This window comes from Opisthorchis viverrini (assembly GCF_000715545.1).
Source record: "Opisthorchis viverrini unplaced genomic scaffold opera_v5_645, whole genome shotgun sequence".
In the NCBI taxonomy this organism is placed as follows: Eukaryota; Metazoa; Platyhelminthes; class Trematoda; order Opisthorchiida; family Opisthorchiidae; genus Opisthorchis; species Opisthorchis viverrini.
Window position 1 is genome coordinate 64,222 of NW_008752313.1, and position 13,471 is coordinate 77,692.

The 13,471-nt window shown below is 46.5% G+C and overlaps 1 protein-coding gene across 1 annotated transcript in view; it reads right to left on the bottom strand.

The window, feature by feature from the left end:
• T265_11922 (hypothetical protein) overlaps positions 1 to 13,471 on the bottom strand; it is a gene marked incomplete at both ends in the record, with an annotated part of 46,315 nt that overhangs the window by 18,949 nt on the left and 13,895 nt on the right. The window contains 4 exons of the mRNA XM_009178747.1: positions 1,195 to 1,719; positions 4,549 to 5,071; positions 7,588 to 7,732; positions 12,730 to 12,904. Of these exons, the coding sequence (XP_009177011.1) occupies positions 1,195 to 1,719; positions 4,549 to 5,071; positions 7,588 to 7,732; positions 12,730 to 12,904 (1,368 nt within the window). The remainder of the gene's footprint in view (positions 1 to 1,194; positions 1,720 to 4,548; positions 5,072 to 7,587; positions 7,733 to 12,729; positions 12,905 to 13,471) is intronic.

Below are 13,471 nucleotides of genomic sequence, written 5' to 3' on the forward strand. Positions count from 1 at the left end.
GAGATTCCTGAAGATGTTGGCACCATGTGACGAGCAGATGCTGCACGCAAAACCGATGCATGACGAACGGAGTCGTCAGTCCTAAGTGCTGGGCCTACAAGGAGAGAGTTATTAATGGGGTGGGGAGAGGGGGAAGAAAAAGTATGTGAAGGAGAAAGAAGGGAGGCGTCAGCAGTAGCCTGTTTTCGCTTACCCGCCCTGCTGTATGCAGCAAGTAAGGCGACCCGGCTGATGGCACCACGCGACGGCCGATGTGGCATGAGTTTATTTGTGTATGTGCAATTCATGGTTGTACGTGGGCTGGGATAATGCCAGGGCGCCCACACCTAGACAGGAGGACGATTAGGGTCCCCAATCAAAAGCCTAACCGCAAGGCAGCGGTGTTTGGCGGGAAATGCAAATGCATTACCATTTCTACGGAACAAGTCGCCACATGTTCGAACCCCCAACCTGGAGGGTCAGGAGACTGTTTGTCAGACCTCTAACCATTGACCAACCTGGTATGAGACCCTGTGAGTGTCGCGAGACACTCTCCAGTATAGCTCAATGGATCGCTGAGGTGCGCAAACCGTCACACCACGGTAAGGTTCAGTCTCTTCGTGACGGGACACACCACACATCAATTTTAGGGAAATACAGGGTTTAAGGAAGCATTGTCTGTTTGCCGATTTGACGGGCGTTAAAAGCACCCATATAGAAAGGGTCTCGTGGATTTAGAAGGGTGCTATTTTGTTGGCTGTTAACAGGCGGCGAGAAGAATAAGGCCCTTCGGTCAGATAACTGACAGACAAGTGACCCAGTAATGTTTGCTTGTGTGGTGGGAGGGAGTTGGGGAGGGACATCAGGGGACACCGAACCGCCCGGGCGGATGATACTTTTTGGTTGTCTAGGCCGAAGAAGGGGGTTTGGTTGAGGTGCCCCACCTTGAGCCTTTAATTCAAAAGTCCGACCCACAAGGCAGTAGGAGGATGTAGGGTTTTGTACAAGGACCCGGCCCTAGCCTCTGATTCCAGATTCCGATGCACGAGACAGCGGACAGTGGGGTTTTCTTCGGGGGGGCCGATGATTTAATAGTCTGACCCACTCGGCTAAAGGGGGTTAGTCAAATCCTAGGGCGCAAGGAATAAGGTATTATGCGGCTGCGCATAGCAGGTGTCGTGCGCAAAGTATTGGTCCGTTAGAAAACAAACTCACTTCAGTCGTTAGCTGGTTGGACAAGCGAGGACGTCGACTGCGTTTGGAAACTGAAGATCGTGAGACCAGCAACGATGAACACTTCTCGGACGTTTGATCCACCTCGTCCCAGCAACGTTTCAATCTGTCCGATCGTTTAAACCCGGGACCTGGCGACTCCTGAGTAAGCAGCGCTTCTCGGTTTAACTTGGTTGGTTCAGTTTCCATAACAGTAGAAGCTGTTGTCGACTGTTCTGGTTCCGTTTTTTCCAACTTCTGACTGGGTAGTCCACACTGACGGCTAATTGCTGGCCACTGTTTATTAACCTCCGTCACCAACGGGATGAGCATCTCCTCCTCAAATTCAAACGGGAAATTTCCGTGAAGTCGACCATCATAGTTGTTCAACAGTTCCTCCAAGAAACTCACGTCTTCTTGAGCCTGTTCATCACCCATGTAGGGTAAATTGGCCAACTCAGTTTCATCTTCGACCGAGAAGTTGTGTTGCACAGGAGCCCAAGTACAAACATTGGGAACAGAATCTACCTAAAAAAAAGTAAGAGAAGTGCAACAAAAAAAAGCGTCAAATTAGGTGAGCTGTGCAAGTATCGCATCGGCACGGTCTCACAGGAAGTGACTACTGCATTCACGTGCTCGGCTGCTGACAAATACAGCAAATGAGACCCATGAAGCGTCCAAGGCAAAAATACCAACTCCTGCGAGTTTACATCCATTCTCCCCAGACAAACACTACCGGAGAGGATAGTCATAAACCGACTCAACGTTGACTACACAGAAGCGAAAAACGCTACTGTCTTTGATCAGTCTCACTGCACTTGCTGACAATTTATCGACTAACGCACCGTTTCAAAGATGCAGAAATCATTCGAACAATTACAAAAGGATATATCATTGCAAGTTTAGGAATCACGTAATGATGCTGACAGAGAGCATGAAAGGCATCCTAGGTGTACAAATAAGCAGTGCTGATGTTTTCTTTTTCAAATGTCAACTCGGACTCCGGTCTCCTTGAACTCATTTCGAATTGATATGGTTACATCTTAATCAGAGCGCGCAAAACAGTCGTCATCATCACCGACAGCATGACATCCATGTTCAACACTGATGCTTCACTGCCGTACAACCATGACTTATTTGAAAGCCTTATCGTAAAGAAAAGAATGGTGGACGGGGAAGGGAATTAGTGATAGATTAACACAATCATTCCAAGGTGCCTACACCTCCAGACATTCACTCAGGCGATCTGGGTAGAAACTGACAACAAGAACGCCACTGACATCGGTTGACAGCCATATCTTGTACGGTCTTCAACCAGGCACAGTGAGGATCACGCGGTCCCCATCCTGGAAGGCGAGTAGCACCGACAGCACCCAAGCGTTTCGTGATCTCCTTCATACTCCTCTGCCAAGTCAAGGGTTGGCCACCCGTCTGTTTACGCCACTCTGAACTGGGCATGGAGAACAGCACTCACTTCGGCAAACGATGGTTCGGCATACGCAACACACGTTCCAAACAACGCAGCTTCTGGTGCTGGACACATTCTTCAATGGAAGAACCCATCGCACAACCGGAGACGCGCTTTCTAACTGCCTCGTTACGGATTCGTCGACACCAACCCACACGAGCTATGGTTCTCAGACAACGATTGTCGAACACCTGAAGACGTCTCAGTTCCGCTGCTCGAATAGGCCAAGTCTCACAGCCATACAACAAGACAGCCCGTACTGTAGTTTGATACACACGTCCCTTCAGATTAGTGCAGTCTTACACAACCGGAAGCTTGCCTTCAAGGGTTACGATGAAAGCAAGGGGACTGTCATATTGTTACGGAACCCGGAAATAGACAGGAGCAGTCGATAGTGTGGAGTTCGATTCGAACCGCAGACCTTTCAATCAGTGGGTCAGCAGACTAATCACTGGGCTATCTCGAGCTCGGTGCCATGAGTGATCCACTTGTGCTACGGACTGCACACTGTTGCTGAAAGTTCGAAGGGCGCAGTATGTTGAAAAGAACTGAGCAGGCGAAGTATTCGCTTGAGGAAAAAGTTTTGGAAGATATCGAGATTTATCGTCCACAAGGATGTTTCGGCCCTGAGAAGCAGAGATACCCATGGAGCTCGGCTGTTTGCCACTATTCTCAGTGGTTTTCGTCAGGGTGGGGAAAAGTATCACTATGGTTGTTCGCTGCTTCTCTAACCAAAGCAAGTTCAGGTAGACACTAGACACCGAGTGTACTATTATAAATAGGGCTCATGTGTTAAAAATAGCCGACAAGGGTTTGTCAGCGTATACGTAAGCGCAACGTAGAGAACCTATCCGGGTTCCATCCGGGCTATTCACAAGAACCATTTATTGGTAGTAAGATGGAATCTGGAAGTTTCGATCGGTATTTCGTCTCGTAAATGAAGTCAGCCCATGGCGAAAAGCGCAGAAGTACCGTACAGCTGTTTCATCCCTATTAGAAATCATCTGCAGCGCGTATTTCACGAAATCCAGCCTGTCCGGTCGATGTCGAGTGACTGATTGGCGTGGCTTCTATGACATGCCCAAACACCGATCACCGTCTGCCATTGCTGATTGACTGTTCGAGCGTCCAATCGGTAGCTGGCTTTTCTGGCTCGGGTGTTTGACAGATGCCCTACCGGAGTTTAAGGGTTTCAGTAAGTTTTGAAATTTCTGGGACCATTTTCGGGAATTTGACCTACCTGACACCTTCTGGGCTATTCGGGTGTTTGACAGATGCCCTACCGGAGTTTAAGGGTTTCAGTAAGTTTTGAAATTTCTGGGACCATTTTCGGGAATTTGACCTACCTGACACCTTCTGGGCTATAGAGTTGATGGCATGAGACCCAGGAATTTCAATCGAGAATTAGTCTTGTAATTGAAATCACGACAGCAATTTGCGGGATGCGGATGATTCTGAATAAGGATGAAACACTGCTGCACAGTGTTTCTTGGTCTATTAGCACAGACTGACTTCACTCACAATCATGACAGATTAGTTAATGCTGCCCTACATGAATGGGTATTTATTCGAACACTCCAACAGAAAGACCACATTTAGCTGGGAATCAATAAATGCGATTAGATCTCACGTTGATTTGCCTTATCTGTAAGACTGCAACATTGCGTGACAAGTTCTAGACTGTTGCAGCGCAAAACGAGTTAAGTCATATCAGGAAAAAGTAGTTGTAGATAAGGTATAGTATTGCGGACTATCGCCATGTTGGGTTAATCGTCACTGAAAAATGTCTGGGTAATAGTAATAGTGGGATCGCGATCCAAAAAACGAGAGACACGGTTGTACGTATGAGCTGAAGACGTAGCCGAAAAAACAATTCGAGACAGAATTACCTGTGGTATCATTATTAAACCAACACGGTATGTTTTGTTTCCAATCTTGGCTTCAAATCGACCAAACTGATTGTAAATCTGAGGGATTTCGACCGGTTCCGCTAGAAGATACGGATAGGCGCCTGAGGGATCTCCGTTTACTTGATCTAAAGAATCAAAAAATGAATCCGAAGCCAAAGAGGATGCAGCCAAGTTTGCAGCCTTGACAACGGCTAGTTGTTCGGTTAGCAGACGACGATTGTAAGTCATCAGAGTCCGAACTTGCGACCACTTCGATACCAATACATTACGGCGTATACCGTTGTAGATTTCCCGAATAGTCGTTTGTAAGCGTCGTCGACGGTCGGAAAAGCCTGTACTGGCCCGTGGGACGCGACTAATCACTGATCGCCGCCGCACTCTCATTGACAGCTTCCTGTGCTTTTTGTTTTGATCGTCATCACCCATGTACCTTATACCATCAGCTGAGGAATTCCGTCCCATGAAGAAACAGCTGAAATGACAGAGTAGAGACCAGTAGGATCTACTGTCCACCACTCTTAGTTTGTATTCGTATATCAGATACAATAACAAGTATTACGTTGATGGCTTATTCCAAAGTAAGAGTGTTAGGGAATCATTAAAGACAATCGGGATATGACAAGATCCCTAGTACCTAAAGCAAAAGATAGAGTCCATTTTAATAAGTGAAAAGAGAACATTGTGGTATTGAAAAGCCATATTGGTGTGCTTGATTGTGGCACCTGCCCGTATCGGTGTAATGCACGCGGTGGCAATAACAATAATGAGGAATTTCGGCACATACACTCATTGGCATATCCGTTTGGTTTTAACGGGACACTCAACTGAATCTCTCGCCTATGATATTCCTCAATTGAATGTGCCGCACAGGAACCACCTCATGTTTCAACTGGCACGATATTGGAGAAATCGCAGTATATCTTCATGAAGGGAGAGTTGCTGAAAACTCTTAGACAACCCACAATGAGGAATGTTCTCGCGAGTTCGCCCAGGAACTATGCCACCACAAGTAAGCAGTGAAAGTTCAGGTCAGCCCAACGGTGAAGAACCAAACCGTGGTCACGATCGGAGAACAGACGAACCGAGCAAACAAGAAATGCGTCATAGCAAGTGAGTGGATATACGAGTTCTATTCGTTTAGACAGATGGTCTAACGACTCATAAATGACAAAATATGGGACATAGATTTGTAGATGCACTGCCTGGTGGCGTCTCAGGCTCAGTCCAAGTCACGAAAGCCAATTTTCTAGCACTGGAGTGCAATTTTATTTGGCTTCATAGGTGTTCATTTATGACGGGGATCGCCTAATGTACAGTACAGCAGTGACCGGCGGATATGTGCACTGTATCACAAATCAGTTTGTCAATTGAAAAGTAAGATGGTTCGAACGTAGTTTATTTTCCGGGAACGGTTGTATTTACAGTGTACAGATACACAAGATCAGTGAGCATGATTTGCACAAGCACGGTTGTGCATTCAGTTCATCCGACGCCGTTTGTTGGCACCGCCACCGCGTCCACCCTGTAAATGAAATAAACGGAAGTGATGCAGATGCAACGATATAAGTTTTTCATTCATCGGTCGGGTCTTCTTCCAGTGACTTTTCTGAACACGATGAGGTACTAAAGCAAACTTTGCCCTTACATTCCGATAAATGCCTAACGCACCTAATCTATTGGAACTGATCCATCAAACTGATTCAGTCAATAAACAGTGGTTGTTTTGAGTTTCTGTCCTTTTTATGGAGACACTTACGTTGTTCTCTCGGGGGGGGGGGGGGGGGGTTCGATATTACATGAGGACATTCAAAATCAAATAAATAGCGGAGTGAAATAATCCAATGAAAGTGGACGTCTTAGTACACAAGGAGCGAAGTAGCTGCCGTTTCCGTAATTCCGACAGTTTAAACCTGAGGCTGAGCAGTGTTGATTAATATCACCTGGGACAAAAGAGCTGGTCGCCGTCTCACCACTTATGGATGGAATAACGCTGCCCGCAAAAACTAACCTTTGGTTCTTGGTCATATGACTCAAAAAGGGGTGCTGGTGTAACACTTTGATGACACAGAGAACTCGAAAAAGGTCTTAGGTGCGTTACTGTCCAAGCATCAAGGAGAATTCGCAATCAGGAATATTAAGCGCTCATACAAATTGCGCCAACATATCACATTATGTTATATACTTAGTCGTTTAGTTTTTCATCTGAGAATTCTCCCCGATGAACTACTGGTTGTGCGACAATGATGCTTCATCTTTCGTTCAGTTGTTACATCCTCTCCGTGCCCAGCTGGCATACCACCAGAAGGAAACACGAGGGCTGAGATACTTCCAGGTTACCCGAGTCTAAACAGGAGCAGTGGAGACGCATAGGTTGGATTCGAACCTAATTCACGTCGGTAAGTTTTTGCCTTAACCGCTTGGCCCAGCTGGCACCAGAAGGAAACACGAGGGCTGAGATACTTCCAGGTTACCCGAGTCTAAACAGGAGCAGTGGAGACGCATAGGTTGGATTCGAACCTAATTCACGTCGGTAAGTTTTTGCCTTAACCGCTTGTTCATCCCGAGCTTCGCGAGTCATCACCACCATGACTGGAAGCCTAAATCGCCAGATATGATTGGTGGTGCACCGAAATAGTGCTAGCTCGGATGCACTCGCTGATGACGTCATCAGTGCGCACATATGACTCCTTTATTGATGACGAAACGCATACAAGCTAATTGTTAAGCTCGGCATACTGGTCAACGGTAAATCTGAACAACTAGTACTAGATAGGATTGCATTAAGATCGAAAACAGCGATAGGTCGGGCTTCAAAGCATCTGGTTACTTGTGTCATCATGCAAATGTCGGGGACCATGATACAGTAAGGACATACAAACACAGCCGTAAAATAAAAAGTTTTGACTACATGAATGAATTAGTCACGCTTTTACTACCGCTGAACGCGAAGTGTCTTGAGTTGCAGTAAGGCATCTGAGTTACATTAAAAATGCACTGCTGAATTAGCGGGTTTGATACCTAATTTTAGCATTATAAGCCAAGTAACCATTTGAAAAACATGTCCATAGGGCTTTTACACTCACTCCTCTTTCTCCACGACGCTTCTGAGCCTTCTGCTGCTGTGCTGCAATTATCGTTTTCCAATGTGAGAATTCCTCATCCCCTGCAAAAAATGAAGGGAGATAATGGTCCATGAATCACAAATTAATACAAGTAAAAGCAAACGGGATGACAAATACTCAAAATATTGGTGAGTGGGATATCTCAACTATTTGTGAGCAGGTAGCATGCGAGGATGCGTTTCACCAACATAAAATGATTATGTTGGTCATGCACGGCTCGGCAATGAATTTACGCACACCTACTTCGACCGGCCAGAGGCCAGTCGAGAACAGTATGCGATGGTGACTAGAGCATGCCGACAATGGGCGAATTCAACTGCATTTTGCAGGGCTACTAATTTAGGTTACTTCCAGCACACTGATAAGGGACTGTCAATAGAGAAAGGTTTTCCGTTACCGATAGTCTCCATCGCGTAGAGAAAAAGTAGAACTTATATCAACCGGGCTTAAAATGGAAAGAGGGAACCACCATCAGAAACGGTCTCTGGAGTCCGGCAACCGCTCCAGACATCTGACAGCTGAAAATAGTTCAGCTACATGGTTGACTATTCTGTTGACTCGGTCTCGAAAGTGTTCAGATCAATGATTTAGGCGCTCTCCTTTGTTCCGGAGATAAGTGAGTCGTTATCAGTGGCTGATTCGCACATCGAAGGCTTCTTAGAGCCTTTCGCAAATATAGCTGGAACGGACTACGCACATTTGCAGAGTTTTTCCCCTCCTTCATATTCTTACCTTTCTGGATTCACCAGGCTTCTTGATCATCGAAGATGCTCTTTATCATATGAAGGTCGACTGTTCGTCGAGTGGTACAGTACCCCACACCAGAAAGAATGTTTTGGAGATGCGAGTAATCTTAAAGGGTTGCTCGGGATAGAACTTAGAAATAGTGTTGATTGTGCCACTACTCCGTCGAAGCGCCCAACATCTTGCGAGTTTGAGGATAGTAGTTTCTAGCAAGAGTTAACGTCAAGTTGTCTGAAACGGACTTCAGTAGACAGTTTGGTAGACATGCTTCACATCACGGTCCGAGGACTTCTCAATGATCAGTCGAGGTCTGTGCATCTTTCGCACCCTTGAAAGGCGCAACGAAACGCAGCAAAGAACAAGCAAGCGATCCGATTCCGCATGGAAGTTCCAGAACGAAATTGCACGAGCTACCACAGCGCAGAGACCATGTGTTCGTTGCAATACAATTTCGGTACACATCTGCAACGCCACCCGAAGAAAACACTAAGACTGAGATGTTACCAGGCTGTTCAAGCATGGAAGGGAGTAGTCGAGATGCAGAGGTTGGGTTCGAACCACGAACAGCCAGACCTCTAGGTTAGTGTGTCAAACACCGGGCAATCTACAGTCCAGCGGAGATCACTTTTATTCCTTTCTGTACAATGAGGCTTTTAAATGAATCATGGGCGAACTCTGATATCGTGTTATCCATAGTAATAATTATTGTTGTTATTGATATTATAAATGTCATTATAATTATAATTAGTAGTAGTAGCTGGCGCGCTGAGCCATCTCGTGGTGTCGACTGGGTCATTCTGGGTGAGCAAAGAGTTCAGCAACTCCAGATAGGGCAAATCATCCTGTTCGGTTTCAATGTGCATGTTACTTTCAAGTGCACGAATCATCCGGCGCCTCCACATTAGCTCCAACCAGTATACATGAGAGACTCATGGAGCTCGCATGTGAGGAATGCGGCAAATGCTCCAAATCAAAAGCTGTCTTGGTAGCCCATCACCGAATGCACATCGGTGAGTGATGGAACGAACGTGGTCACCCGATTAGCCTGCACCGATTGCCCGCCTTTTTCCGATGAAGAGTGGCTTAAGTCAATACGCAAACCCCACCCGTAAGGAACATAAGCATGGTCGAGTGAATAATTCCGGTGTTCTCTGGATCCCAGCAACAATCACAACCACTCTTGCGCCTGGTTATCAATCTACATCCGTCTTGTGACACAAACCGCGCTGTTCGTGAGATTGGAGCAATATTTCCCGGTCGATCGACTGTCAGCATCAAAACCAGGTTACAACTGCTGTCAGTTTCTTTGCAGACTGTTTGATTGAGCGGTTGGAGGCACTTCAGAATGCTCAACATATGCCAGCATTAGGTCCCCTCACTCACTCACTTTTTCTCATCTTTTCATTCTAGGGCTTTTAATTACATTACGTATAACTAGAAGAACCTTATGGTTGTACGGCAGTGGAGCACCAGTGTCAACACCGATGACTGATCGACAGACGATAATGATAATGATGTGCTCAACTGGCAAGCACAACAGGACGAATCATCGTCTGGTGACCCTGACAAAACCATCGGCCAAACAGCGACCCATTGGTCCGAAGCTGATGACTATGGCGTCCGACTAAACAAACCGTGGATTGGGCCGTATCACTCTCGGAATCCCACTCTGACAGTTCGGTTGCCGGTGATGACCTCCTGGCATTTGCTCGAGGGTTGCAGTTCGGTATCATGACGACACCAGAAAAAGTTGTCACTTCAGGACCTCCACGCCTTCAAAACATTTTCACAAACGTGGAATCCTGTCTCCCGACACCGTCATCAGCTAGCACATCGTGTGCCCCCAAACGGAAGCAGGTCAACCGAACCAAGTACGCAGTAATCCAGGTCCCATACTACCGAACGGGAAGATGCAGCGTCTGTTATGCTCGATGGACCGTGGAAGGATCTGTACAAAGGCAACTGTGGTCTACCTATGGACGCCAAGCAGTATTGGAAACAGGTGCTCTCTGACCCAAAACACAGATAGCCGACCAAGTCGCGCAGTGCTACCATCCGACTAAAGTTTGATCGAGCTAACTACATGTGAGGAAGTCGACCGTACAATCCGTTCAATGGGAAATTCACCCCCAATTCTGAACAACCTCACACCCACGATGCTTCACCAGTTCAATGCCAACACCCTCGTTGAGTATTTTAATTTACTGTTATTATCAAAGGTTACCCGCCGGATTGTGTCATCCTCGCATTTCCCTAGTTCCGAAGGTCTCAAATCCGACTCCACCGAACAAATGAGACTGATCTCCGTGTCATTTATTCTTGTTCCATGCTCTCATGAGGTTCACGCTGATCGCTGGAGCCGCATATTCCAACTGCCCTTAATTCAGTTTGCATTTCTATATCGAGACGATTATTTGGAAGCTACACCGCTGTTACACGCCGTGCTTCGTTACTCTTCAGCTTCTAACCTCAGCTAGGCGTTTGCTGATATCCCGAAACCGTTTGGTTCAGCATCGTATGACACGACCGCCGAGGCAGTTGGAGCACCATCACCTCTGGTTCAAAATATCGCATAGTTCTGTGGGAATCCTGTAGCAGTTTTCTCTAATTCCGAAGTTCAGTGTCAGAGATTTGAGGCAGGGAGATCCACTCTCCCCATCATGGCAATGGATGAGGTTCTTGGACTGTCGACGCCGCAACTAGGATACCAGTTCCATGACACATTAGTGGATGGTTTTGCCTTCGCGACTGAGTTGTGTGTGAAGGAAGTCAGGATCGTCTAAATTGGAAGCTTGAGGCTGCTGCAGCCGAGCTGGGAAGAGTTGGTAGGAAGATCAACACCCGAAAGATGAAAGTAATGGTGACTTGAGGAGAGATGAAACACCCGGCGACAGCAATCTCAATCAAACCATTTTGCTTCGCTGGGGAACTCAATAATCATTTGGATCCGAAGAACAACGGGAAATATTTTGACACCACTTTCAAGGGAAAAAGAGAATGCAACCACCGATAACAGCTACTCAAACTGCTCAGTGAGCTTACGCGTGCCCCGTAGAAGCCGCATCAGCGCATGAAGATCACAAGGAACTACCTGATACCAGGGCTGACATTCCCTCGTGTTCGACCAATTCCACCGAAACACACTCAAAAGGGTGGAAGATTGCACCAGGCAATCTGCTAATGGATGGCTATCGTTACCGAAGGACAACCCGATCAGCTGCGTCCACGCGGGTAACCAACATGGAGACTTGGTATCCCAAATCTGAGTGCAATCGCCGCGATGCCGGGGAGACTGTGTATGAAAGAAATTCCGTATACCAAGCGCTGAGTACTACGTAATGTGGTCAATGAATCCAAATTTCGCAAGGTCATCCAGCATGTTAGCCTTCCGATCCCAGTCTATGGTGCATGCGCAAAAACAAAGGAAGAGCTGGTGGCTGCTTGGGGGGTAGTCTGCACAACAGCGGTGACAGTTGCGGTTTACGAGAGTTGCTCACTTTGCCAATATTGAATCGACGACGTGCATATCAAGAACGTGTTTCCCGGATATATAACCAGAATATCCAACTCCGATGCATACTGCTTAGGTATGGAGTTTGAAGTGCCTGGCGTGGTAACGGTAGCCAGACTGGCTTCCGGATTCATCCTATCTGACTGAACTGCCGATGGCGCGCCTTCGGATGACACTAGCCTCGTAATATCTAACAGTCTCTTGTACACTCTTCCACATCTATCGCTTACATTTAATTTTTATGCTTGTGATTATGCTCTCCAAAAAAAACGATAATAGTAGTAGTATTGAAAAGGCCATCTCAAATCAAGGGATGTGCAGTCGTCATCACAGGGTGCCTAATGACTGACCTGAAGGGCAGTAAGACCCCAAAAAGACTACCCTTGGTAGCTGGAACACCAGGAGTGGAAAGAGCACATCTTATACCGTGCTTGCAACTCAAAATGCAGGACCTGGAAAGGGGATTGTTGAAAAATATCGACCAAAAAATTTGATGCTAGATAGCATTGTTTCCGGATTTATTAACAGAACAAACAAACCTTATACAGGTTTGAGGACGAGAGAACTGGATGATTCCCAAAAGGGATCTTGTTTTTGCTGGGTCACGCGTATCTCTGCAGTTGATTCGCACAGTGCACAGTGCAGTGACTTGCCGAATGAACAATCAAACCTAGAACAGCATGCGACAAGAAAGATCTAAATGAATCAATGAAACTCGAGTCACAGGCAGAAATATGTTGGTTCAAGCAGCGTCAAACAATTGCACCACTAGTATGAATTCACCTGAGAGAACACGCCCAGTCAGTTCACTGTTCGCATAAACAATTGGTTGATCGCCAAACGCACATCTGAGCCTGTTCAAGGCAGATTCTGCCGTGTTGGCCGCTTTAAATCGGACAAGGCCCTTGCCGGCAGCAGGTTCCACATCAATCCACGCGATTGAATAATCCTCCCCAAGCTGGTAAAGATTAGAAACATGTGGACAAATACGTAGATGGCATAGACCACACGGTGGCTAGTTACGGGCAGTCAAACAACCGGGTGTCGAAATGTACTTGCCCGAGCGGATACGAAGAGGAACATCTGCAACTGAGCTCTATAAGTAATACAAAAGTGGCGCAAAAGGTAGAACTACGGTAGAAGAAATAGTCTGAAATTCTGGACTGTTGTCTTAGAGTCATAATGCATATACAGTTAGTCATTTGACGCGTAAGTGATGGATTCAGCAGACAGACCCAGCCGACTTTGTTAAGGACCCCAACTAGGATAAAGTGCCCAAACTGCCTGAAAGTCTTCCATAGTAAGTAATTAGCAACTGTTGTCTAGAGTCATAATGCATATACAGTTAGTCATTTGACGCGTAAGTGATGGATTCAGCAGACAGACCCAGCCGACTTTGTTAAGGAACCCAACTAGGATAAAGTGCCCAAACTGCCTGAAAGTCTTCCATAGTAAGTAATTAGCTATGCAGGACAATTAGTGAAAGTAAACAAGTTAGAGTGGCTCCATCCCGTTCCAGTGGTCT